This window comes from Onychomys torridus, chromosome 15 (assembly GCF_903995425.1).
Source record: "Onychomys torridus chromosome 15, mOncTor1.1, whole genome shotgun sequence".
Lineage (NCBI taxonomy): Eukaryota > Metazoa > Chordata > Mammalia > Rodentia > Cricetidae > Onychomys > Onychomys torridus.
In genome coordinates, this window is record NC_050457.1 from 30,429,849 (window position 1) to 30,456,835 (window position 26,987).

General features: G+C 37.5%; 1 protein-coding gene across 2 annotated transcripts in view; it reads right to left on the reverse strand.

Moving 5' to 3' along the window:
• Window positions 1-26,987, reverse strand: part of Ipo11 (importin 11) — a 184,346-nt gene that overhangs the window by 131,768 nt on the left and 25,591 nt on the right. For both annotated transcript variants that reach the window (XM_036207023.1, XM_036207022.1), the window contains exons 6-13: window positions 15,852-15,984; window positions 13,915-13,973; window positions 11,703-11,751; window positions 10,286-10,356; window positions 7,112-7,304; window positions 6,284-6,436; window positions 4,002-4,045; window positions 1,299-1,389 (exon numbers count right to left, since the gene is read on the reverse strand). In XM_036207023.1, the coding sequence (XP_036062916.1) occupies window positions 1,299-1,389; window positions 4,002-4,045; window positions 6,284-6,436; window positions 7,112-7,304; window positions 10,286-10,356; window positions 11,703-11,751; window positions 13,915-13,973; window positions 15,852-15,984 (793 nt within the window). The remainder of the gene's footprint in view (window positions 1-1,298; window positions 1,390-4,001; window positions 4,046-6,283; window positions 6,437-7,111; window positions 7,305-10,285; window positions 10,357-11,702; window positions 11,752-13,914; window positions 13,974-15,851; window positions 15,985-26,987) is intronic.

Below are 26,987 nucleotides of genomic sequence, written 5' to 3' on the forward strand. Positions count from 1 at the left end.
TTCAATTGAGGTCCCCTCTTTCTAAATGACCAGTTTATGTTAAGTAGACATAAATCTAGCCAACACATCTACCTTTTCCTAAGTGGTTAAAAACTTAAGCTGAGGGTAGACTAAGAAGTGTGCAAAAATAAAGCAGAGTAAGTAAGTAGTATAAGCATCAGCAAGTTTAGCAATCTCTAACTGCCCATAACGAAATCTAATTATCTATTGTAAGTAAATAACATGAAAATAAACAAAGCTCAAATTACCTTTAAAGATTACTACAATAAATGAGCAGCTTATTTTTCCCTTGGCACATAATTTAAAAAGACAAACTCTAAAAGGATTCAGAGAGAACAAGAAAGGGTAAGCATCTCCTTCTCTTCAAGAGATCGTCACATCTCCATCTACAGAAGTCTTGACCCAACTAACTGGGTAATCTATTCTCTGCACTGCCTTCTGCCTTCTAAGGATTTCCGCAGCTTCCACCAACATGTTCTTCTCCAGGATATACTCCCAGACGCCTCCATCCCTCCAGGGAAAGGCCTCGCTTGTCTTGTCTGAGGGGCCTTTCACCTACTCCTGTCTTTGAAGCCTTCTCTCTCTAAAGGCTTTTTTTTTTTTTTTAAATATAAAAGTACTCCAAAAGTGCATGTCAATCTCCAACCACTATATATGAAATAATGACTTAAAAAGTTTAGGAGCACTTTTGATCACTTTCTTGTTCCCAACCTATTCAATTAGTTGCTCAAGGCAATCAATTAACAAATAACAATGAAGCATGCCAAGCACTGAGGTAAAGAATGAATAAAACCAGTGTGACCAATGTATCCTGAAACTTACAGTCTAATCGAAGTCACTTAGTAATTAACTACTAAATATCCAAAATTTGCTGGGTCATTTGACAGTCTAATCAAAGTTATTAGCAATTAACTACTTGCGTATAAAGTACAATAATCAAATATCCAAAATTTGCTTTGTCATCTTCTTTTAAATCCATCTCCTATCTAACTGCTACAACCATAAAGCTAACAAATTATTTGAGCCTTTCTAACTACTTTCTACAACATGTTCAAGAGAAAGTTTTCCCAAGTACTACACCTGTCATTTGGTTTATGATGTTATGTTTACAACAGCAAGATGCATCACATTCAAAACTGTAATTCAAGGCTGATTTCAAATGCCACTCTTACAGGAAAGAACACATTCAGTCTTTCTCAAATTCAGTGTATGACCACAGCAGAGCAGTGAACACAGTTAGCATTTAGGCAACTCTAGCTGAACATTAAATGGCAAAACTATCTTAAACCACAACTTACCTTCAAGAGTCTGCATCATTTCTAGTAGTACTGGAGTAAGAGTTTGATTATATTCGTGGAATATATCTATAAATAGTACTTCAGTGCAAGGCTAGAGAGGGAGGAAAAAGAACAGATTCTTAGTTAAAAGAAAAATGACATATTGTCTTGGCTACTACAATACAGCAAAGGAACACTCATCCTTCAAATTCTAAAGCAAATATTTCCATTTCTTAAAAAAGAAAACTACTGGGGCTGGGACTTAGTGATTGAACAGATTCCTAGTAGCACATACATGAAGCCCTGGCTTCTCTCTCTACCACCATGTCTAAAAAATAACACAAAGGAATTCAAGATGAAGTCAATTCAGAACAGAAAACTTCTTTCAGTCTTTCAATCACTTGGTGTCATGTATACAAAGTGTGTTTGGTTTCTCTGTGTAGCCCTGGCTGTTCGGGACCTCATTCTGTAGACCAGGCTGGACTCAAACTCACAGAGATCCGCCTGCCTCTGCTTCCTGGGTGTCAGGATTAAAGGTGTCTGCCCCCATCACTCAGCTCAAAGTATCCTTAATTCGTTGTACTTTAAAAATCGTTCTGCAGCCATACTCACTTATATGCAAACAAAATGACTGAGTATCTAGTACAGAGTTAATATATTTAATAATGTGTTTTCATAGATAAGGCTACCTACTGCAGTTTGTAAATTCAATTCACCATTTAAGAAGCACAAACAGTAACAGAAACTATTAAGCTACATAAAGAATGTTTTAATTGGATTCTCTTTATTTAAATATTTTATTTTATGTGTATGGGGTTTTGCCTGCATGTATGTAAGTGAACCACATGTATGTTTGGTGCCCATGGAACCAGAAGGCATTGGATCTCCTGAAACTGGACTTAAGGATGGTTGTGAGTCCTCATGTAAGTATTAGGAACTGAAGCCAGGTCATCTGCAATAGGAACAAATGCTCCTAATCACTGAACCATCTCTCCGGCTGTATCTGAATTCTTAAAAGTATTCAAGTATGGGCTGCAGAGATAGCTCAGCAATTAAAGGCACTTGCCCCTCTTGTAGAAGGCCCAGGTTCAGTTCCCAGCACCCACATGGTAGCTCACAACCAACTATAATGCCAGTTTCTTGGGATCCAATACCCATAAAACTACTGGACACAAAGCACACACATAGTTCATATACATAAACACGGGCAAAACACTAATATACATAAAATAAGTAAATCTTTAAAAAATAATAAAAAGAATAAGTGAACTGCTAACTAAAGAAAGCTTTGAAGTAAATAAATAAACAGCAACAAGAAAGAAGCACTAAGTCATGGGGCTGGAGAGATGGTTCAGAAGTGAAAAACACCAGGTGGAAGACCAGGGGACCCAAATCTGAATCCCAGCACCCACATGCAGATAACACCAGTTCCAGCACCACCTTCTGGCCTTGTTGGGTACCAGACACATAGGAGGTATACAGACTATACAGAGGCAAAATGTGCATACACATTTTTTAAAAATTTGTTTTAAGAGTCATCCATGCCAGGCAGCTCACAACTGCCTGTATCACCAGCCCCAGGGGACCAATATCCTCTTCTGGTTTCATGGGCACTACACTGATGTGCACAAACCTACATACAGACACATACATATATACATAAAGTAAAAATAAAATCTTGCCAAGCATGCCAGCACTTGCGAGCCAGAGGCAGGCAGCTCTCTGAACAAAGTCAGGCTGGTCTACATGGTGAATTTCAGACCAGTCAGGACTATACAGTAAGACCTTAACTAAATAATTAAACAAATAAATAAGTAAATAAATAAATAAGTAACTGAATAAATAAATAAATAAATGAATAAATAAATAAATAAAATACTTAAGATAGAAAACAAAAACAAACAAAACCAGCCATGTATGTGATGGCACATGTCTTTAATCCTAGCACTTGGGAGGCAGAAAGAGTCCTATCTCTTCAAGTTCAAGGTTAGCTGGGTCTACACTGTGAAACCCAGTCATCTGCCCCATCCTCCCCAATAAACACAACACACAAAAAATTAGAAAGTAATGTAAAAATAATTAACAAAGAATAGCTCCATAAGCATGTTTTACAAATATTCTTGAAGACAATATTTTTATCTTACCAATAAATGTGTTTTAAAAGTATCCTTCTGAGAATCATACTAAGTGGTAAGAGTGATACAGCATATCACTATATTAGTGTTTGAAACTGTGAAACAATACTTTATTAAAAAGTAAGGTATCTCTGGGCAGTGGTGGTGTACATCTTTAACCCCAGCACTCAGGAGGCAGAGACAGGAGGATCTCTGTGAGTTCAAGGCCAGCCCTGTCTACAAAGTAAGTTCTAAGAAAGCCAGGGCTACACAGAGAAAATCTGTCTCTAAAAACCAAAATAAATTAATGAAAAGGGTGTCAAAAAGAAGAAAATATTTAAAGGGGATCATCCTACTGTAAAAGTAGTAGATTTCATTTAAATATTTTCTACTTGTACAATGACAATTATTTCTCAAACAAGCTAATTAACAAAATAGCAGTCTACCATCCCCATCTTAATAAAAAAAAGTTCCGACTAAAATCCATAATTTAATTCATTTTCTCTGGAATACTTTTGCAATTACCAGCAGTTACCTCTGTCCAACCCCAATGTGGAGTTTTCAATTCACACTAACGCCTCCGCATCAACTTTTCCTTCGTTATACTCACCCTCAAACTGTACTTCCAAGAGTCCCCTCCTGTTTCTTCCACTGCTGCAATAAAAAACATGACAAATGATGCTCTCCACAAACACCAAAGAGATGCTTCCCAAAGCGTAACATTCATGTGGGTTGTCTGAAACCTAACACTAAATGCACATCCTTGAGAACTTGAGACTCTACAGACTCCCTTCCTCCTCTACAGATCACATTTGTGTACTTTACAAGCTCCATGAATTGCTCATTAAATACCTTTTGAGCATTCTTGCTTTCCTGAAAAAAAAAAATTGTGGGGAAAAAAGTTCTTAGTGAAAGAAAGCTCAAACTTCCTGCATTTCCCCATTACATGACCAGACACACTATGGCATTATAGCCCTGAGAATCATTTTAATGCTTGCAGTCAGGATTCTCAAGTTAAAACTTGTCACACTTCCCATAAATTTTCTCTGCATATTTAAAATTCAAGAAAAATATTTTAGGACAAAAAAAAGCCTAAGGATTCAATATTCAAAATTCATTTACATGTTATAAAATTATATATGCTACATTAAGAAAAAATAAGATTCTAATTAAGAAAAAAAGATGCACTGTGCAATGAAGTAATCCATTTTCCAAATAGCTTAAAATAACTCCTGAATAAAAGCAGAAAGGATAACTGTCCTCAAAAGTTTAAGCATCTTAAAATATTAAAGCAACATGTATAACTATGGGCATCTAGTCAAAGTGGCAGAAAGAGGCTAAAATTGCCTAAGTCCTGGTGCAGCCAAGAGACTGCACACAGGCATTATATACCTGTCTATAATATGTATAAATATGTATACATGCATGCAAATGTGTCTCATATGTTCATTTGAGTAAGAGTGTATAAGTGCATATAAGTGTTTTCTTTAATGAGTGTCCACCTTATACAGTGAAGCGGGTCTCTCACTGGGTCCAGAGCTCCCCACTCAGGCTAATCTAGTTAACAAGTTTGTTCCAGGAGTTCTGTCTCCATATCCTGCACCCTGGGATTACAGGTGGGCCCCTATGCCCACATGGCTTTTTTGAGGGTTCTGGAGTTCCAAACTCTGATCCTCACACTCCCAGCGGTAAACACTGCATTCATGAGCCATCTCTGCAGCCCCACACAGACATTTTATTAGACACAGGATTCTTTTCTTTTCTATAACAAGGACCTTGGCAGAATTATGCTACTCATCTATCAACTACTACAATGTAGACAGAACTGATAAGGAATATGGAGATGAAAGAAAACAGCAAGCATTTTAACAATTAAAAAAAAACTCTCAGGGGCATGCAATTGATTCTGAGGGTAACAGTGCTTACTGTCAAGCTTGACAACCAGAGTTCCATCCCTGAACTAGAGAACAGAAGAAAAGAACCTCTATCTGTGCAGGCATGTGTACCTACTCACTAATAAATAAAATGTAATTTAAAATAAGAAAAGGAGGAAAAAAAAAAACAAAACAGGCTTAGGGTAGAAGACATGTTTGGTATTTGTGAGGCCCTGGGTTCAATCTGAAGCACCTATGCTTTCCCATAAAAATTAATATACAAATATGCAGTTACAAAATTCAAACTGATCTGTAAGAGATAAGTAGTTAATTTTACATTTTCATTATAAACTACATAAGAACAGCTGTTTTTCTTTTCTTTTTTGTTTTTTTGTTTGTTTGTTTGTTTGTTTATTTTTTGTTTTTCAAGACAGAGTTTCTCTTTGTAGCTCTAGCTGTTCTGGAGACCATGCTGGCCTCAAACTCAGAGATCCACTTGCCTCTGTCCCCAAGTGCTGGGACTAAGAGCCCAGGAAAGGACAGCTAAAAAACGTTAAAGGTCTCTTTCTAGAACAAAAAACACTATATGATGCATCTGAATAAGCATCTCATTTCCATGTCTCACTTGTTTGAAAGGTAAGAGGGGGGTGAGTTCATTGTGTAGCAAGCAAGCAACACACACACACACACACACACACACACACACACACACAAAGTGGCTGCACCACTGGGGCTCCAAACTTCATTTTAAAAAGCCAAAGGGTATTGTTGCGCACGCCTTTAATCCTAACACTTGGGAACGGAAGCAGGTGGATCTCTGTGATTCAAGGCTAGCCTGGTCTGTCTGGTAAGTTTAGAACAGCCAGAGCTACACAAATGAGATTCTGTCTCAAAAAAAAAAAAAAGAAAGAAAGAAAAAAGCCAAGATCAGAATTGCTATATTAAAATGCAACGTTTTTGCCCCTATCACGTATTTATTTATGAAAGAGAGAGACAAGTCTGAAAAATTAATTCTTACTAAAGCCTTCTGGATCTTCTTCCCACATTGTCAGTTCTTCTTCAGTTAATAAAAAATAATGAGAGACTAATCTTCGACATATTTCTGTCAACGTGGGGTATGTGAAGAATGCCATCTTAATCTTATGAGCTTCAATTGTTTCAGGGCTGCTATCTAGAAAAATAAAATTTCCCAGTTAATAGGACAGCCATTCTCTCTAAGCTGAATCTTAAGACTGAAATGAAAAATATACTTTCAGAAGAAAAGACATACTTTGTATTTATTATGAACATATTTTAAAGACACTCTTCTTGTTATTTGTAATACATCAGCCCATCAGTCCAGCTCTATCTTAACCACTATAGTTTATACACAACTGCTATGTTGTCCCAACATACAAAATGATCTCCCTCCCAATCTGTCTCTTCCTTCTTCCCTCCTTGCTACAAGGCTTCCTCATTCATCTTGACATCTACACATGAAAGCATTCCAAATAACACAGCATATAATTCAGCCTTCTCTACAAGCAATTCAACTTTATAAGTCAGAGAAAACTTTTATTCTATAAATAGCAATAAGTACAACAGGAGCTGCAGTGGCTATTGTGGAATACAATTCTTAAATTGTGTAAGTTTCAAATCATCTACTATGCTACAAAACAGCTCAGGAAATATAAACGATTTGGCTTTTTAAAAGCCAGTATTCACAAATTAAATTGTAAAGTGTTTCTCATTATATATACAAATAGGTTTTTCAGATTAAAATGAATTTCAAGAAAACTGTATCAAAATAGTAATTACATCACACTTAGATTAAAAATTTTTTTAAAACCAATCAGTGAAGTATTACCTTCAAAATTTTTGGATGGCTTATAGGCATAATTTTTGACAATCATCTTAATAAGATTCATGCACTGGACAATGAATCGCTCAAATGTAACGCCTTCACCAACTTCAGTAAAAACATAGCTTACAGAAAATTCCAGTGACCTCTGAATTAAAGAAGTAAATGAAATGGGGTGCTGATCCAAGAAGTCCAAGAGCTATAAAGAAAAAAAAAAAGCCTGAATGGTATTTATAGAATATATTACTCCAATTTACTAATAAATATTTAACTAGTTTTAAACCTTCATGGGAATTCCAGGTACAACCAGTTTCACATATACTATAACCCTTCCTGGAATATATCATAAATTGTACATTTTTCTAAGCTATACCTCATAAAGAATTTTCTAGTAGTTCTAATGCAAGAACCAAAAAGATCTCACCATAGTTAACTTGATAACAATGAGTAAATATGATATAAAAAATTAAGTACATAATACAGGCTTTTTAAAAGAACAATAGTAAGAGGAAGTCATTAAGGGTTAAGATCGCCTTTCCTATGAACCATATTTTGAGATATCAAGTCCTCTTTACAGCTAATGAATCCAAAGTGGCAGAATTAGATGCTATCACCATCTAAGCTCTGGGAACAGCTCTCCAGGGAAAGTAGAGAGGCGCCCAAGAGCTGTAAGAGCTCCCTCTAACCCAAGCGTGCAGACAGCCAGATGCGTCTTCCCAGTGTGAGTCAGCGTCAGACACAGCACCACCAGGAAGCAGTCTTACTTACCAAGGCCTCTCTCGTGGCAAATGTCCTGAATGTGACCAAGTCTCTATCTAACTACAAATGTTTTACAGATGAAAGTGAAATGTGGAGACAAAGAACGCACTATATAACACATGAGGTTACAAAGGTCCTTGCTGCCAAACCTGAGGACCTGAGCTCATCTCCAGAACCTACATAGCAGAAGGAAAGAACCAACTTCTCTCAGTCGTTTATTGACTCCCACATGTGACCTATGGCATACTCATCCCTGTCCCCCACCCCAAATAAACAAATGGAAATTCTTTTTAAAGATGCTACATGGAAGTACTTATTATCTTAACAAACAAGTAGCAAGGGGGAAAAAAGGTCCTAAGGATGGTAGTGCAAACCTGTAGTCCTAGCACTTGGGAAGCAGAGGCAAGAGGATCAAAAGTTCAAGATCCTCTTTACCTAAATATCAAATTCAAAGCCATAATGGGGTACATGAAACTCTATTGTCATGAATGGATGGATGGATGCATGCATGCATGGATGGATGCATGCATGGATGGATGGATGGATGGATGGATGCATGGATGGATGCACGGATGGATGCATGGATGGATGGATGCATGGATGGATGGATGGATGGCAGGCAGGAAGGCTGGATAACTGGCTAACAGATGTTATTGGAATCTTATTTAGGATTTGTTTTAAAATAATCAACAAAGGTCAGGAGAAGCGTGAACATAAAAGAGAACAGACAGAAGTAGCCTTTAATCTCAGTAGAGGCAGAGGCCAGCCTAGACAACCTCAAGACTCTAGGCCAGCCAAGAGAGTACATAGTGAGACCCTGCCTCAGAAAAAAAAAAGAAAGACTGACTGACAATGACTATGTACTGACAGATGCTGAAGGTGAGGGTAACTTCACGGGGACTCAGTGGACTCAGCTATTCAATTCTATTGGGGCGATGTTTGAAATGTTCCGATTTTTAAAGTTTTAGCAAAAATTTGGAGATTATAAATGTCCTAAGTGAATTTATCACTGTCAACTTCTTCTAAAGGTCAAATAAAATACAAAGCTAAGAGAACTAAGAAGCCCAACGGTCTAGTAAGTGACCAATGTGGTTTCTAAAACATGGACATGATGTTGGCTCTGCATGTGCACGGCTACCTGGTGAGGGAGCTCCCAAAGCTCTTCAGTGGCCTTTCCACTCCCGATGGAAAAGCCGGTGATGATCCCTGCCTGGATCTGCTATTTCCTTAGGAATTCAAAACGACAACAATATATATTCCTCTGACATTACCTACTAGAATCCTTTAAAAAGAAGAAATGTCCCTTGGCTACTATCTGATAGCTAGCAGGAACTATACCATCAGAGAAGCAGGCAGGTGTCAGTGGTACAAACTGCCCCTCTGATTTAACCTCAACTTCCTTTTTGTTTGTTTTGTGTTAAGAATCTAAGTCAAGCCAGGAGTGGTGGCGCACACCTTTAATCCCAGGACTCAGGAGGAAGAGGCAGGCGGATCTCTGTGAGTTTGATCCCAGCCTTGTCTTCCAAATAGTGAGTTCTTGAACTGCCAGAGCTACATAGAAACTGTCTCAAATTACATAAATAAGTAAATAAATAAATATAAGTCAGATTCATACTGGTTTTTAAGGTTAAATTAATTTGCTTTTGACGGCTGATGCTACCTCGAGTGTAAGAAATGAAGACAACTGACTTCAGCTCAGACCCTAATACTGAAGCACCAATAAAAGAGAAACACATTTCCTGACAGTCTTCAAAGACCTATTTTGTGTGCAAATAGTCTCCAATCAGGCCTTCCTAAGTGAGATAACACAATTCTTTTTATTTCTTCCAATTCTCCAACCCCCAATTTTCATAAAATATTATATAAAACTGAACTTTATCAGGCGTTTATATGCATTGCCTATTATAGTACAACCATAAATTCCATTCAAAAGATGTGGTAGTTGTAATAATAATCTGACATTCATTCTAAATATACTCTGATATTATTTACACTTGCCAGCTGCATTGATGCACTTCTGGCTGAACTGCTATTTCCACTTTTTTCCTTAGATCTCTAGTAGATCAATGAATAATGGTCTTTAGAAAAATCAACTTTATATTAATTATAGTTTTCTTTTCCCATTGCTGATAACAATAATGCATGCTAGGCAACCCATCAACCACTAAATAACCATCTAGAGTTGATTCTTTTACATCAAGATGACTTACATACTATGACATTCTGTATGTAAATTTAATTACTGTACACGTTCTTCAATTTAAAGAAACAAAGGTGATTTTTGGCCTTCCAATGAAGACTTAAAATAGAAGTTTCCTTTCATTAAAGCAAAAACTATTACAAATATATTTCCCTTTCTAAATGTGAGGGTATATTTTACTTGAAAAAAACAAACATATGTAACAGAAAAAGAACACTTACCACTTTAGTAAAAAGAATGATGGTTTTTTCCAGTCTATCACGACACACATTATCTGTACCTATACTTCTACCTAGTAAGAATACAATTCAAGTTTTTAATAGTCTGTAACATTACAAAAAAGCATCAAAACTTTAACAAAAATAAGGTATTTCACATAAGAAATTCATGACTAAAAAAGTAGTAACAAGATTTGTACCTAATAACACAGTAATTCAATGTTATAATAAACAAAATTAATCCTAAAATATAAGTGAACACATTTTAAATAAAGTGATTTTAGTAACAAATTATAAATCACAACAAATTACAAATCACATTTTTAAAGACCAAATCAGCTGTATTTGAAGCATTTTTCAAATAACACAAAGCACTCAAAGAATAATGTGTTCATTATCATTTTGTCATACTTTACAAATTTATTCTGAAAAGTCTTCCACTTAATTTTGTACATTCTGAATACTATCAGTCCATCAACTCCTTTGTTCTCTAGTCACTCTCTATAATCTGCTTTGACATCTCATTCAACTAACTTTGCTACCCTCTTGGTGATGACCAGAGCAAAGTGACCAGTTTTTTAAAAAAATTAACTACACGATATAAAATGCTTGGCAACAGGTTCAATAAAGTGTTTGCTAAATTAAAAATGACAAGTGTAAAGTAATCAACAACTCCTACAAATGAGATTAAGATTTAGATAGCAAGAGTCTAAATACACTCTACACACACACACACACACACACACACACACACACACACACACACACACGAGTACACGTGCATCCCAAGCAAAGATGTCCACAATACATATATGGAGGAGATAGGATAACAGGTCACCAATAGAAGTACAACACAAACGTGAGTGCTAAATTTTCTTTATGGGGCTTTGGATTACAAAAGAAGTATATACAGAATAATTTAAGGATGGACATTTTTGTCATAGTGACATATAAACTACACTAAAAGAAATATTCTATAAGAATCTAAATAGGACTTGGCATATACTATACACTTATTACTTCTTAAACATAAAATTGTCACACCTAGGGTAGCAGTATTACTTAAAGGAAGGAATGAACACACAACACAGAATTTTAGGAAAGGGTTTCCTCTAGATTTGGGATAAAACAGGTATATGGAGGCAAAACTAAGCTTCTGATCCATCCTTAATAGCTGGTTACCAACTTCTAAGACACTCATTCTAGCCACTTACAGGACCTGCCCCACTACTAAGACCTCACTCCGATTGTCCAAATGACCATCTACAGATTTGCATGTACAGAGTAGAAGCTATGGGTGAATTAGGAGTAATTTGCTAATCTATATTAACCCTCCTTAATCCCAGCTGTTAATGAATAATAAGCATATTCAAATAATGAATGTCAGTTCTACAGCCAAACCTGCAATGGAAGTACTTACTGCACTCTAGAAATTGCTTGAGACGTTCAAATATTCCATGTAAAAAACCCTAGAAAAGAATGTATTTTAAAATCTCAATACATTCTGTTGTAAACATAAACTTATGCTTTTTGTCAAGGATACTAAAACACACAGCACATAGTTTTTATACAAGTACCTGAGAGAGCTAAGTGTGGTCAAATATGCCTACAAGCCCAACATGCTGGAGACTGAAGGAGAAGGATTATGAACACAACAAACTCAAGGCCTACACACGCTGGGCAAGTGCTGTATCACTAAGTTACATTTCTAGCCCTTTTTTATTTTGAGATACGGTCTTGCTAAGTTACCCTATCTAGCCTCAAACTTGAAGTCTTCCTGTCAGAACACACCAAGAAAATATTACAGATGTGAATCATGCTCAGCAACAACACATCATCATAAGCAAATCTTCAACAAGAATAGTTAACTTTTTCAATATATTTTAGGAGACCCTAACTCAATGTACTACTTCCCTCAAGGCCATGCAACCCCCTAAAGTATCCCCAGAGAACATGTAAACTGAGCTAAACTCATCATAAAAACCAATTTATATTTAAGCAGAAATCATATAGCTATACACTTTTGCTCAGAAGAAACAACAGATGGCTATATATCAACAGTGAATTTATGGTACAACTGTAGTAGTCTGAATGAAAATGGTCCCAACAGTCTTACTGAGTGTTTGGTTTCCAGTTGGTGGGGTGTTTAGAAGGATTAGGAGGTGTGTTCTTGCTGGAGGAGGTATGTCACTGGGGGTGGACTTTGGAGGTTTCAAAAGCCCCTGCAGGCCCAGTCAACTCTCCCTCAACTGCCGCCTACAATTCAGGATGTAAGTAAGGTCTCATCTACTGCTGCTTCAGCACCATCCATGCCTACCTGCCTGCCTGCCTGCCTGCCTGCCTCTACGTGTCCTGCTGCAATAATCCTGGGCTACCCCTCAGATACCATAAGTAAGGCCCCAATTAAACGTTTTCTTTTACAAGCGGCCTTGATTGTGACGTCACTTCACAGCAATAGAACAGGAGCTAAGACAACAGCCTAGATGGGCTTGTATAAGGTTGTTCACACACACATACTGTTCACTCACAGTTTGTCTGTGGGGTGTAGTGGTTTGAATGAGAATAACGCCCCCCCCTTTAAATTATATTTTTAAATATTTGGTCCTCAGTTAGTGGAACTGTTTGGGAAGGATTAGAAGGTGTGCTCTTGTTGGAGGAGGTGTGTCACTGGGGACCAGATTCCCAGTGTCCTCTCTGCCTCCTGCTTGCAAATCTCAATGTGAACTCTCAGCTGCTCCTGTCAAAAAATCTTTGCTCCACCATGGACTCTAATCTTCCCAAACCATAAGCCCAATTAAATGCTTTGGTCATGGTGTTTGGCCTCCTGTCACCATGCCTTTGCTCCACCATGGACTAACTTTCTGAAACCATAAGCCCAATTAAATGCTTTCTTTTATGAGTTGCTTTGGTCGTGGTGTTTAATCACAGCAAAAGAATGTAAGACAGGGGTTTTCATTTTGCCATGCTAGGAATCTACACAGGACTTCATATATGTAAAGGCAAGTACCTTATAACTAACTATTACTAAGGCCCATGTATTTATTCATCAAACTTCTTGCAAAGATCATGTGTTACTGTTATAAAGAGAAAAATATTTCATTTTTAGGTATACAAAAACGAAGAAAAAGACTTAACTGACAATTTGGAATGCACCTCATAATGTTAAAACAGCATTCAAATTCACAGGAACTCACTTTGACTTAAATTCAAATTAACACTGTCAGTCTATCTGACAAACTGAAAAACATCCTAGGCCCATTCCCCTCCTGTATCTAACAGCCACTTTGATATGGTGAAAGCTACAAAATTCACTATAACATACTGAAAATGGTAAATGCCACAATAAGACCTTGATGGCCACTTAATTAAAAATTGTTTGCTGGCTGGGTGGTGGTGGAGCATGCCTGTAATCCCAGCACTTAGGAGGCAGAGCCAGGCGGATCTCTGTGAGTTCCAGGCCAGCCTGGTCTACAGAGTGAGTTCCAGGAAAGTCGCAAAGCTACACAGAGAAACCCTGTCTCAAAAAACCAAAAACACACACACAAACAAACAAAAAAAACTGTTTGCTGTAAGACAGAAAAATACCAAACACTTTCCCAAGGTCACTTGTCATAATCCTTTCTGTTTCTTACCATCACCTCCATATTCTTATGAGGTTCCACAAATCCATTCACAGTTAACTTACGAAGCACTGAAAAAAGCAAAGAAAGTTCCATTTGAACTGTACTTCTGCAAACTATATTCTATTACAATCATAATTATAATGAGTCTGAGTAACAAAACCCAATCAAGTAAAAGATGTTTGTTTTCTCACTTAGTAGATACGGACAGCTACCCCAGTCATGTGGGTCAGCACAAAGCCTAGTTCTCTTCAACAAAATAAGCAATGTTAGTTCCCACATGTAGCTATACTAGACATATAACTGTCAGTAAGACTTATTTTGAAATTGAGGGCAATTAATCCTTAGACATTTTAAGATACAACTAAAACCTTTACTTTAGGTTATATGAAAATACAGTTGTCTCCTAAAACTGATTTAAAACTAAATTCTTTCTTTATCTGGAATAGACTAGAGTGCATAATTTTAAGTATTACATCTTATGGTAACTAAAATCCTTGTGCACGGAGACAATTAAGGTAGTAGATTTTGAGTCAGAGCTAGGTTTAAGTCTTTTCTTCAGTATCTGTATTACTTAGGACAATTTTTTATATCCACTTTCCTCATGGAAAATGCGGTTACTACATCTGACTTCATACTTAACTAAAGGGTTCAAGAGTGTAACATATGTAAAACAGCACAATTCCACAACAAGGATGTAACATGAGACAATCTGGAAGAAGAAGAAGGTAGAACATAGGGCCTCTTGAATACCAGGCAAACACACTAACGTTGGGCCTCATCCCAGCCCAAGACAAAATTAAAGCCACTTCATTAAATAAGCATTGCTATCTCTATTACTAAATAATTATCTATTAGTGCTCATAAACCCAAAGACCATAATATTGAAATTAAATTTAGGTTGCATGTGGTAGTTGTACATCTTTAATGCCAGAACTCAGGAAGCAGAGGAATCAGATCTCTGAGTTCAAGACCAGCCTGGGTTACCTATATACTGAGTTCCAGGTCAGCCTGTGTTTAAAAATAAATTAAGCCAGGCATATGACTGTCTACAACCCAGCTTCTTAAAATGAGGATAGTCCTTTAAAACCATTCACATATTTGTCCACAGACCTCACCAAGATGGGCTCACAGTTTGGGGGTTGTGCAGACACTGTCTAGTTAATTCATGTAAGTGATGCACTCAGACAGTGCCAAGAGTACACAGTGAGACTCCAAGGTATGGTGCTGAGCATAATTAAAGATCTTATAAATAGAACTGTAAAGAATGCAAAACAGGGTTGAAGAAGAGAAAACTAGGTTCTATGAGGAAAACCAAATAAAACAAAAACCCCACAGTCTTAGCCACCAGAACTGGTTTCACGAAAAGGAATGGGTGGGGAGTGATAATAAACGGACAAATGTGTGGGTCAGAAGGTAAAAGAACCATGGGCTATATTCAGTAAGATAAGTAATTTGTTTCATGAAAGGTAAAATGGAAATGATGCTACAAGAATGATCACAAATATGGTATAGGAAAGCATAGGCCAAAATAGCATCCCTACTGCCATCTATTAAATTCCAAGCAAGCCTGAGGCACAAACGTCAAAAATCAAGTTTAAGGAAAAGAAACTTGAGAGACACCATTGAACCAAACATGTAGGATTGGAACCTTAATAGGCCAATGGTAAAAGTAGGGCCCAGAATGAGAAGTAAGGGGAAATAGAAGCACATGAAGGAAGCATGCTCGGGGACTGAAACCATAGTAACATACAATTCATCCACTTGAAATGACTTGGTATTTTGATAAGTTTCTTAGAAGAGAAAAAAAGCTTTCTAATTCTTATCTTAAAGAGAAATCAACCCATTTTCCCAAGTGCACCTGAGAAAGAAATCTGTCCAGAGTAACTACTTAGCAACTGTACTGAAGCATGGCGTTTCAAAGATGAACTCATCTAGTTTAACAATACCTTTTAAAGATAGTAGTGTTCGTTCTAGTGAACTTAGAACTGCAGATTCATTGCCAGAAGAAACCTGCTGCAGGAATGTGTCCGTATGATGATTCCACAGAGAACAGGCAAAATTATAAATTCCAGAAGCTAACTGCAAGAAAAAGCATCAAATTTGTACACGTCACTTGTTTTAATAAAATTACAACTATAAAGCAATTACACTGTAGTCTTACAACAAAAAACACATCTTTAGTGAGATTTGAAAGAGTTAAAAAGTATTTATGGTGATGCTTTTCAAAGATTTTCAACTACGATACATAGTAATGATTAGTGTTCTCTGGCTAATTGCTTTGACACATACACAGAGACACATACCTAAAGAATCAGTCTATCTGTATTTACAGACTGGTGATTATTCTGGCTTTTCTTTTGCACTCTGGTACTAAAGGATTGAAAACAATCACTAAGTATATCACACACGCTGACACACTATGCTAGACTATGAGGTCGTCTGACTTTCTGTGCTCCTCCTCCAGTTCTGCCCATGGTGTTTAAGTATTTAAAGCTAGAAATATATAAACCATATGACTTCAGACTATGTTCCTAACCTATACCAATGTTTAGAAACTAGCCAAAGGGCTGGGAAATGACTCGTTTCTATAGCACTTGCCTAGCATGCTTAGACCCTGGTTCCTATCCTCGACACAAAAGGAAGGGGAAGGAAGGAAACACACCAGACTCCTTGGCTGAGAACATGTGAGCCTCCACCTCCCAGTGTGAAGCCCAGGAGCACAAACTAGGGGTATCTTCAGTTTTCCCCATGCACACAGCACACACACAGCTGTGGCGCATGACTGGAATCCTGGCACTTGGAAGGCGGAGGCAAGACGACTGCCACAGTTAAGGTCTGCCTGAGACAGTCTTTTAAAAAGAAACGTACAAATGTAATTTGGAACAAGTGCAAATAGCCACAGGACCTTTTTCTCAATACTCTCCATTACTACTATATGCTAAACTCACTAAACAATGAAAAATTGATGGTGATAAGCATTCTTTAGTTCTTCAAAACAAAATAAGATTAAGAAGTCTAGCCTGGTAGAGTGACATTCATCTATAAAATCAGTACCAGGGAGGCTGAGGCAGGAGAAGCACAGGCCAGCCTGTCGTACACACCGAGACCCCATCTCAAAAAAACAAACAAAGTAAGTCCAATTTAAAACATGACTAAAGTAGGCAAATTGGTATACACTATAACTTCAGTACTCGTGAGACTAAGAAAAGAGAATCTCACATTTGAGACCAGGCTGAGTTACACACTGAGACCCTGTCATTAATTATATATATAAAGTAATGTAAGATCAAACTTGAAAAGAGTTAACCACATAGAAACAGGAGTCTGCTCAAGAAGGCAAATATTAAGAAAAAAATCAGGACACCCTGAATGACGAGTACATTTCAAAATCATGTCAGATTTATGTTAAGTATTTTATAACAAAAACAGCAAAATAAGATGATCTTAACTATTATAATTTTTAAGCATTATTTCTGACCAGGATGTGGTGGTTTGAATAGGAATAGCTGAGGACTACATGGAGAAATCCTGTCTTGAAAATCAAAAAAAGAAGAGAGAGAGGAGAGATGATAGAGGAGATGGAGAGAGGGAGGGAGGAAGAAAGGAAGGAGGGGAGAGGAGGAAGAGGGAGGAAGAGAGAGAGAGAGAGAATAAGAGTGCCCCCCCCAGGCTCATAGATCTAAAACTGCTTGGTCATAGGGAGTGGTACATGTAGGAGGCGTGGCCTTGTTGGAGGAAGTGTGTCACTTGGGGTGTGGACTTCGAGGTTTCAAATGATCAAGCCAGGCCCAGTGTTTCTCTCTTCCTGCTGCCTGCCAACTCAGATGTAGAACTCCAGCTCCTTTTCTAGCACCCATACTTCCTGACTTCTGAACCTGTAAGCTAGTCCCAATTAAATGTTTTCCTTTGTAAGAGTTGCTGTAATTACGGTATCTCTTCACAGCAATAGAAACACAGGAAAATATTGCTTTACCAAAATCTACTATCTGCACACAGTACAAATTACAGTAAATCTGAGAGCCTTTCCACTTACTCCCCAAAGTCTAAATAATGTGTACTAATCAGAAGATTAGGATAAAAGGAACATTTTCTTCATGGTTGAATCAAAGTCATTAAAATAAAATTTTTGCTTGTTCCACAAAATCTTTTACATTTAAAACCTGACTCTAAAAACATGTATAAGAAAATTTGGTAATTCAGACAATCAAAAGAATAGTTAACTTGGAAGAAGGAGGAAAGAGGATCAGGAGTTCAAGTCCAGTCTCAGCTACATAGTAAGTGTGGGAGAAACCTGGGTATCTGAGACTTTGTCTCAGAAAACAAAAGAGGGTTTGTGAGAACATCCAGCAAGTTGGATCCCTGGAACCCACATAAAATAAAAGAAGAGAAAAATCAAATTCACAATGTTGTCCTCTGACCTCTACATGCACATTATAGCAAGTTCATGTCTGCACACATCACACACATACATAATAAAAATGCAGTAAAAGATATAGATATTGCCTGGGCAGAGTGGTGCACACCTTTAATCCCAGCACTCTGGAGGCAGAGGAAGGTGGATCTCTGTGAGTTCGAGGCCAGTCTGTCTACATAATGAGTTTCCGGTCAGGCAGGGCTACAGAGAGATCCTGTCTTTAAAAAAAAAAAAAAAAAAAAAAAACAATAACAACAAAAAAACCAATTACAGATATTAAGATAAGTAGGGTGACACACACTTATAATACTAGGGAGGTAAAGACAGGAGGATCAGTTGTTCAAGAACACCTAGGCTACATAAAACCATGTCTCAAGAGAACAACAAAAGAATTACACACACACACACACACACACACACACACACACACACACACACACACACATATATATATGAATGAATGACAGTGGACAAACTTGAGTTTACCCATAATCCCAGGTAACTGGGAGGCTAAGATCCGAGACTCCTGAGTTCCAAACCAACCTGAGCAGCACAGGGAGATACTATCTCAAAAATTTTTTTAAATATACATATTAATGACAAATATCTTTTTTGTTTGTTATTTGAGACAAAGTTTCTCTGTGTTGCTCTGGCTGTCCTGGAACTCACTCTGTAGGCCAGGCTGGCCTCAAACTCAGAGATCTGTCCCACCTCTGTCTCCAGAGTGCTGTCATTAAAGGCGTACACCACCACCACTTAGCAATGACAAAGATCTTATCTATTAATTCTTTTCTCACTTTTTTCCTTGACTTTTCTTTTTTTGTATTCTTCCCTTTTTCTACTCCTAAAATTTATTATATTAGTAAAAGTTACTATTATTTTAATATAAAAACTATATAACATGTTTTGTATACATCAAGTATTTCTGAATGAATGTATCACTTTGGACAGAAATAAATGAACAGTATGAAAATGTTAATATTCCTTGTTTCCTAGTCTAGATCGTGAGCAAAGTGCCTGAGTAAGGACATCAGACATGTACTACGGCTCCAATTTAAGAGTTTTAAGCTAATCTACACTGCTACACAAACAGATCATTACAGTGCAGGAGCAATCACATCACTCTTCGACAAACAGCTTCTCCTTGATTAAACTCTAGTCAGGCTCTCCTAAATCCCTTTCCTAATCAGGCATGAACTTTTAGACTTCCTGATCTGCCTCTTCACTGTACAGTTTAAGCAAAAATCTTCTCAGAATGGTATAGTCAGACAAAGCCTCTCTCCCATAGACATCTCGTTCACTCTCAGTATCTGGTTACGTTCCTTACCTCTACAATCCCGAGGGTACCTCATCATCCCAGCCTGCCTTAAGAAGCAGAATCCTGTTAGGTCAATTTAAACAGAAACTGCCCCTTATCCTAGATGTTTCCTCCTAATAACTCCCAGCCACTGACACCTCCCACATTGTCTCCTAATTCTTTGACTATAAACTCCCATTTTCTTACATTCAGTGTTGTGTCCAGCCTCTCTTCCCACCTGTGACCCCTTCTCCAGTAGCAACTTCTGAATAAAGTCAGTTTTACTATGATTATCTTTGACAAGTATTTCAGCCATTTTCAACCATTTTTTTCGTCTTACTGTAAAACAAGGGAAGACAGATTTAAGAAAGAAACCACTGCCCACTATCATATCCACTCGCTATGCATAACCTTCATCTGCTCCAAAGCCATCAACTGATGTCTGCTTAGAGCTCAGATGGAAAAGAGAAAGTAATGAAGAAAACCAAATAGGAGGAATAAATCTATTTCTTCCACATTTTCTTCTAAAAAACAAACCAGGGGAAGGATATTCAGTGAAACACTACACAAATAAACACTCTTGAGAACTGGTTTGCCAAAAATCCAATTGGTTGGGTTTTCTTTCTAAATAGAAGATAGAGTGCCACCCACTGACAGTTTGGTGAATTTAGCTGAGAAGCACACACTTAGCTCCTTTCAATATAAAAAGTGAGCCATTAAAATGGTTTAACTTTTTTTTTTTTTTTTTTTTTAGCATTTCAAGTACCCTTAAATACTCAGGCCCATTGTCCTCAGATTCCCCATTAGAAAAAGTTACAATAAAGCAGCCGAGGGCAGTGGTGGCACATGCCTTTAATCCCAGCACTTGGGAGGCAGAGGCAGGTGGATCTTTGTGAGTTCGAGGCCAGCCTGGTCTATAGAGCAAGATCCAGGAAAGGTACAAACTACACAGAGAAACCCTGTCTAGAAAAACCAAAAAAGTTACAATAAAGTATTAAAGCCATGGAACTCATAACTAATAACAATGCAACAGACTGTAAAAACCAAGACACTTCCACCTGAAACATCAGCAAGAAACAAGTCAGCAAGCACAGAAGGTGGGACACAGACAGGACAACTAGTACCATCGAGCAACAGCATGAAAAAAAGGAGGAACAGAAGTGAATGCAACTCTTCTAAATTAATTACAGGATTCTGAGAGAAAGTGAACTTCCTGGCTCAGAGAAATCCTGTAAAAATATCTTTGAGAAGAATTAGAGAATAATTAGATAATTTAGTCATGGTTTGTTTTTGGTTTTTGTTTTTTGTTTTTTTGTTTTTTGCTTTCCTTAGATGTGATACAGTAAATGATTATAAATAAACAGGAAGATAGAAGCCAAGTAGGATGGTGCATGTCTGTAATCCCAGCACTTGGAGAGCAGGAAGATCAAGAATTGGTCATCAGCTGGAGAGATGAGTGCAGTAAAGAACACTTGCTGCTCTTTCAGAGGACCTGTTTTTGCCTCCCAGCACACAGATGGTGGCTCCTTACACTCTATAACTCAGTTTCTGGGGATCCAACATCCTCTTCTGATCTACTTGGACGCCAGAAACACAAACGGTATAGACACATACATGTAGACAAACACTCATATGCATAAAATAAAAATGAAAATTTTGGTAGGGGTTGGGACAGTCTGACTATGCAGCCTTGGTTGTCCTGGAACTTGATATGTAGACCAGGCTGGCCTTGAACTCATAGAGATCACCTTGACTCTGCTTGGCTAAATAAATCTTAAAACAAGAGCCAGCTTTGGGACTGGGTCTTTAATCCCAGCACTCAAGAGGTAGATACTGATGGATCCGTGTCTACACAGTGAGTTCCAGGACAGCAATACGGGAGTGGGGGGGGGGGGGGGTGTGGGGAGTTGATCATCTTAGACTACATAGCAAGTTTGAGGCCAGCCTAAGCTACATGAGACCCTGTCTCAAAAGGAAGTAGTAGGGGTGGTGTTAAAACATGCTAAGAACTGGTTGCCTCCAGAGGTTAAAGGTAAGTTCCTAATGCTGAAGACAATATGGACTTCAGACATAAAACCCAGAGGACCTGAGCAGGATCTGACTTGAAAGCCTCCTCCTTGAAGAGTAGTTTTCATAATACAAGACGGTATTAAACATGCTTCTAAGGGAGGGAAGCAACCAATAATACTACCCAGCTGTAAGCTTATAAACCACAATAATTACCAGCATGTCATGATTACACAGTAACACTTATATCTTAGCAATAACCAACATCTTCTTAACTGGGAGGGATTGAAGAGAGGAACAGGAAGTGGGAAAATGTAATATTTAAATTTAAAAAATTAAAATAAAATATGCTCAGGGCAAAACTACACTATTTTATACATGAAAAAAATTTATAAAGTACCATTTATTATACTCTAAAAAGCTTACAACAAAATGATAAGGCAAAATTAACAATGATGATGACAGTTAATTTAAGCAACTGCTATATGACAGCTCCTCTTTTTCTTCATTTTTCTGTAAGTTCTGAACTTTGCATTAAATGAAATTTTAAAACTGACTTAAAGAAAGCCAAAAATGTACATTTTTTTCAGTGATAGTAATTAAATCTAGGACCCTGTAAATACAAACAAGCATTCCAACACTGAGCTACATGCCCAACACTAAAGGTACTATTTTAATAACTTCAAGACTACAAGGAACTTTTTTTTTTTTTTTTAATTTTAGGTGTATAAGTGTTTTGCCTGTGGGTATGTGCATGTCTGGTACCCTCAGAGGTCAGAGAACATTAGATCACCTGAAAGTTAAGTTGTGAATGGTCATGAGCTATGATGCGGGTGCTGGAAATCAAACCCATGTCCTTTGCAAGAACAAGTGTTCTTAACCATTGAGCCATATTTCTAGGCCCACTACAAGAAAATTTTAAACAAACAATTTTAAAGACTCTTCTTGTTCAAAACCTCAAAGTTGCTTAGGAAACAAACATTTTTCACTGAAAATAAACCTAATTCTTTTTAAAGGTGATCTGAAAACAAGCATTTTCAGACACGGTATCTATTTTCTTCTTTGGGTTTAGATTACATAATTTACCATAGCATGTACCTCTGTGAATTACATACCATGAATAGGATATAGTTAGCAGAGTTAGTAGAGTTAAAATTACATTAGGATTACTATTTCTACCATAAATTTTCTTGCTTTCAGACAGTTTAGGTTTTTATTTTAACTGAAGATAACATCAGTTAAATTTTTATTATCCAGGTTTATATGAAAAGGCACACTGACCTGGACACAGTCATGCATGCCTTTAATCCCAGCATTTGGGAGACAGAGACAGGCGGATACATTACCTCAAAAAATAAAAAAAAAAAGGAAGGAAGGAGAGAAGAGAAGAGAAGAGAAGAGAAGAGAAGAGAAGAGAAGAGAAGGAAGGAAGGAAGGAAGGAAGGAAGGAAGGAAGGAAGGAAGGAAGGAAGGAAGGAAGGGTGAGAAGGAAGGAAGGAAAGAAGGAAGGAAGGAAGGATGAGAAGGAAGGAAGGAAGGAAGGGTGAGAAGGAAGGAAGGAAGGAAGGAAGGAAGGAAGGAAGGGTGAGAAGGAAGGAAGGAAGGAAGGGGGAAGGAGAGAAGGAAGAAAAAAGAAAGAAAAGGAAAGAAGGTTAAGAAAGAATATACTTACTGTGTCAAATCAAGCTCAATTTTGTTACTACAAAACAATCTGCTCTCACTGCTGATTTCATAATCTTTCACTCTTAAAAAGAAATTAATCCATTTAAATATTGAGAAGGAAAAAGAAATAAAAGTCAATACTGAGAAGCAGGCAGCAGTTTGAAGCACACCCTGTATTATTTGCTAGAGCAGCTAACCCGACTATGAACTCATATTTGCACACGCCTTTAATCCCAGCACTCGGGAGGCAGGGGCAGGCGGTTCTCTGTGAGTTCAAGGCCAGCCTGGGCTACAGAGCGAGTTCCAGGACAGCTGGGACTACTGTTGCCCAGAGAAACCCTGCCTCAGGAAACAATACATAAATAAATGGAAAACTAAAGTGCTACTTGAAGGCTCTTGTCACTCTGGTAAACATTACCAAAGGAAGTTCCTGTCCTTCCGGTCACCACAGTAACAGGAGCAGCTGTGACCAGCACAAGCACTCTTCTCCGCAGTCAGTCTTCCCACACTCTCTCACACCGGGCTGGACCCCTTCCTACCACCTACTACACACACACACAGCCCAGCTAGTCAGTCCACAACAGGAGATGCTCCCCAAATATTTCTAACTCTATGTAATATTTTTTAAAAAAACTGTTTTCATAAAATTTTGCTTTATAATTTTTTTTTGTTTCGCTTTTTGTAGACGCGGTCCTATTACATGGCCTGGCTGGCCTGGAACTCACAAGCCATGCCCAGCTTAAATATGTTAATTTCTAAGAGCATGACTCTTCTATTATTTTGGAGGTGCTTTGTTTCTGTAGTGCTGGGAATTGAATCCAGATGCTTGTATTTGCTAAGCAAGTAAGCATTCAATTTCTGTGCTACATCCTCAACCTAATTATTCAGTTAACAGTTACTGAGCACCAACAACCATGTGTGGTTTTCTAGGCTAATTAGCAGGGCTACAACAGAAGTAACACTGCAGTGATCTGAGAAAATTAAGTGAACATCCAACACAATGTGGTAAGCAGTACAGTGAGTTCAGTGTTAGATGCTAGGTAGACCTGTATTTCAGGAGCCAGAAAGGAACTAAAACCCCACTATAGGAAATCAACCAGAACACTTAAGAGACTTCCTAGGCTAAAAACAAATACCTGAAAATCAAAAATATTTTAAAAGCCAAAACAAATCCCACTTTTACTGATGGGTAATCTTTAATAAAGGTTAGCTGTAACCCAGAATGTTCTACACATTTGACTTTGAGACGCTTTCCATAGAAAAGCAAGTCAAAGTTTAAAAGATTCAAAGTGGGAATAAAGGTAAGGAAAATTCAAAGAAAGACTTGGGTAGATTAAACTGACCATTACTTTAATCCTGATTATTAGAAATAAAGCAAAATAAATTGGAAGTTGTGGTGCACACCTTTAATCCCAGCACTGGGAAAACAGACACAGGTGTTTCTCTGAATCTGAGGCCAGCCCGAGCTACATAGTGAGTTCCAGACCAACCAGGGCTACAAAATGAGGCCCTGTAGGGGAGGTGGCTCAGTAATTAAGAGAGCTTCTTCTTGGAGAGAACCCAGGTTCAATTTTCATAGCCCACATGGTGGTTCACAGCCATCTGTTAACCATAGTTCCAAATAACCATAGTATTTGATGTTCAATTCTGACTTCCAACAACATGAGGCACACATACGGTGCACATACGTACATGTAGGCAAAACATTCACACATATACAATGAAAATAATTTTTGTTGTTGTTGTTTTTCAAGACAGGGTTTCTCTGTGTAATTTTGGTGCCTTTCCTGGATCTCACTCTGTAAACCAGACTGGCCTTGAACTCACAGAGGTCCGCCGGGCTCTGCCTCCCGAGTGCTGGGATTAAAGGCAAGTGCCAACACTGCCCGGTGAAAATAAATCTCAAATAGCTGAAAGACATTTAAGGAAATGCTCAACATCCTTAGTCATCACTGAAATGAAAATCAAAATGATTCTGAGATAATACCTTACACCTGTCAGAATGGCTAAGATCAAAAACACTAATGACAGGCTATGTTGGAGAGGATGCGGAACAAGGGGAACACAAACTTGTACAACCACTGTGGAAAATCAGTATGGCGGTTTCCCAGAAAATTGGGAATCGATCTATCTCAAGACCCAGCCATACCACTCCTGGGCATATACCCAAAGAATGCTCAATCACACCACAAAGATACATGCTCAATTATGTTCATAGCAGCATTATTCATAATAGCCAGAACTTGGAAACAACCTAGATGCCCGTCAACTGAAAAATGGATTAAGAAAATGTGGTGCATATACACAATGGAGTGCTACTCAGCAGAGAAAACAACATCATGAAATGTGCAGGCAAATGGATGGAACTAGAAAATATCATTCCGGGTGAGGTAACCCAGACTCAGAAGGACAAACATGGTATGTACTCATAATTGGACTAGACATAAAGCAAGGACAATCAGATTGCAACCCACAGATCCAGGAAGGCTACCTAATACAGGGGACCCTAGGATAACTGTGGTTTATAATAAGTTTTGGTTTTATTCAATCACTGGCAAGCTTTAGTGAAACATTTCACTATTAGGATAAGAATTTGTATGTATCAAGCTGATGAAAGAAAATGTTGGCCATACTTTCAGGAAGGGAGGCTAAAATCTTTTTAGATTATGGATTAGCCTATAGAAAAATGTCTGCCATACATCAAACAGTGAAGGGGAAGATGAGTAGGAATCTCACTTACACATGTAACTTAAGTAAAACATAGCTCTCTGAACAGATAAAGATAGGTTTCTTCTGTATCCCAGAATCTAATTACTATTTATATGTATAATTCAGCTATTATTTGGCTTAAAAGGGCTTATTGGGAAATGTTATCATTTTTACTATTTTCTACAGAGAAAATATTTTCCAGTTTCAAATGACCCTGGACTCTTGAATTATAAACCTGTTTTTATGTTCAAGCTATCTGTGTATTATTTCTTCTGCAGTTTTACATCAAAAAAAAGGACAAATACTATAAAATTGTATTACAAGAAATACATAGATATACAAATTCAGAGAGACAGAAAGATTAGACATTATTTCAAGATGGAGAAGAAAGGAATACAGAGCAATGATTTCCTAAGTATAGAACCTCTCTTTTGTGTGATAGAAAAGCCCCACAAATGGACAGTAGTATCAGGACATATCATGAATGTAATAAATTAATACAATTAATGTAATTAATGAATATCATAAATATAGTTACTGAATGAATACTACCAATGTAATCAATGAATACTACAAATGTAATTAATGTCTGAGTATAATTAATATCATAAGAGTAATTAAAAAATAAAGAAAAGAACAAAAAGTTTTAAAATAAAGTAACAACAGAAATCAAGCTAACATGATAAAGGACAGCAAAGTAACCAACCCTATGATTATCAAAAAGAATTTCTTTTACACAACATTCTTAAATGAACATGACAGGGTATTTAAACCAATAGTTAATAATAAAGATAATAAAATGGAATCCCAGCTTCAACTTTGTAAGCACTACTATCTAGAAAGACCATCATGGTGTGACATGCATATAATCCTTGCATTTGGGAGGTGGAGGCGTGAACAGGAGTTAAAGATCACCCTTGGCTGTTGAACACGTTTGAAGCCAGTCTGGGCTGCGGGAGGAAGGGGAAGTAGAAACAGAAGGGAAGGGGAAGG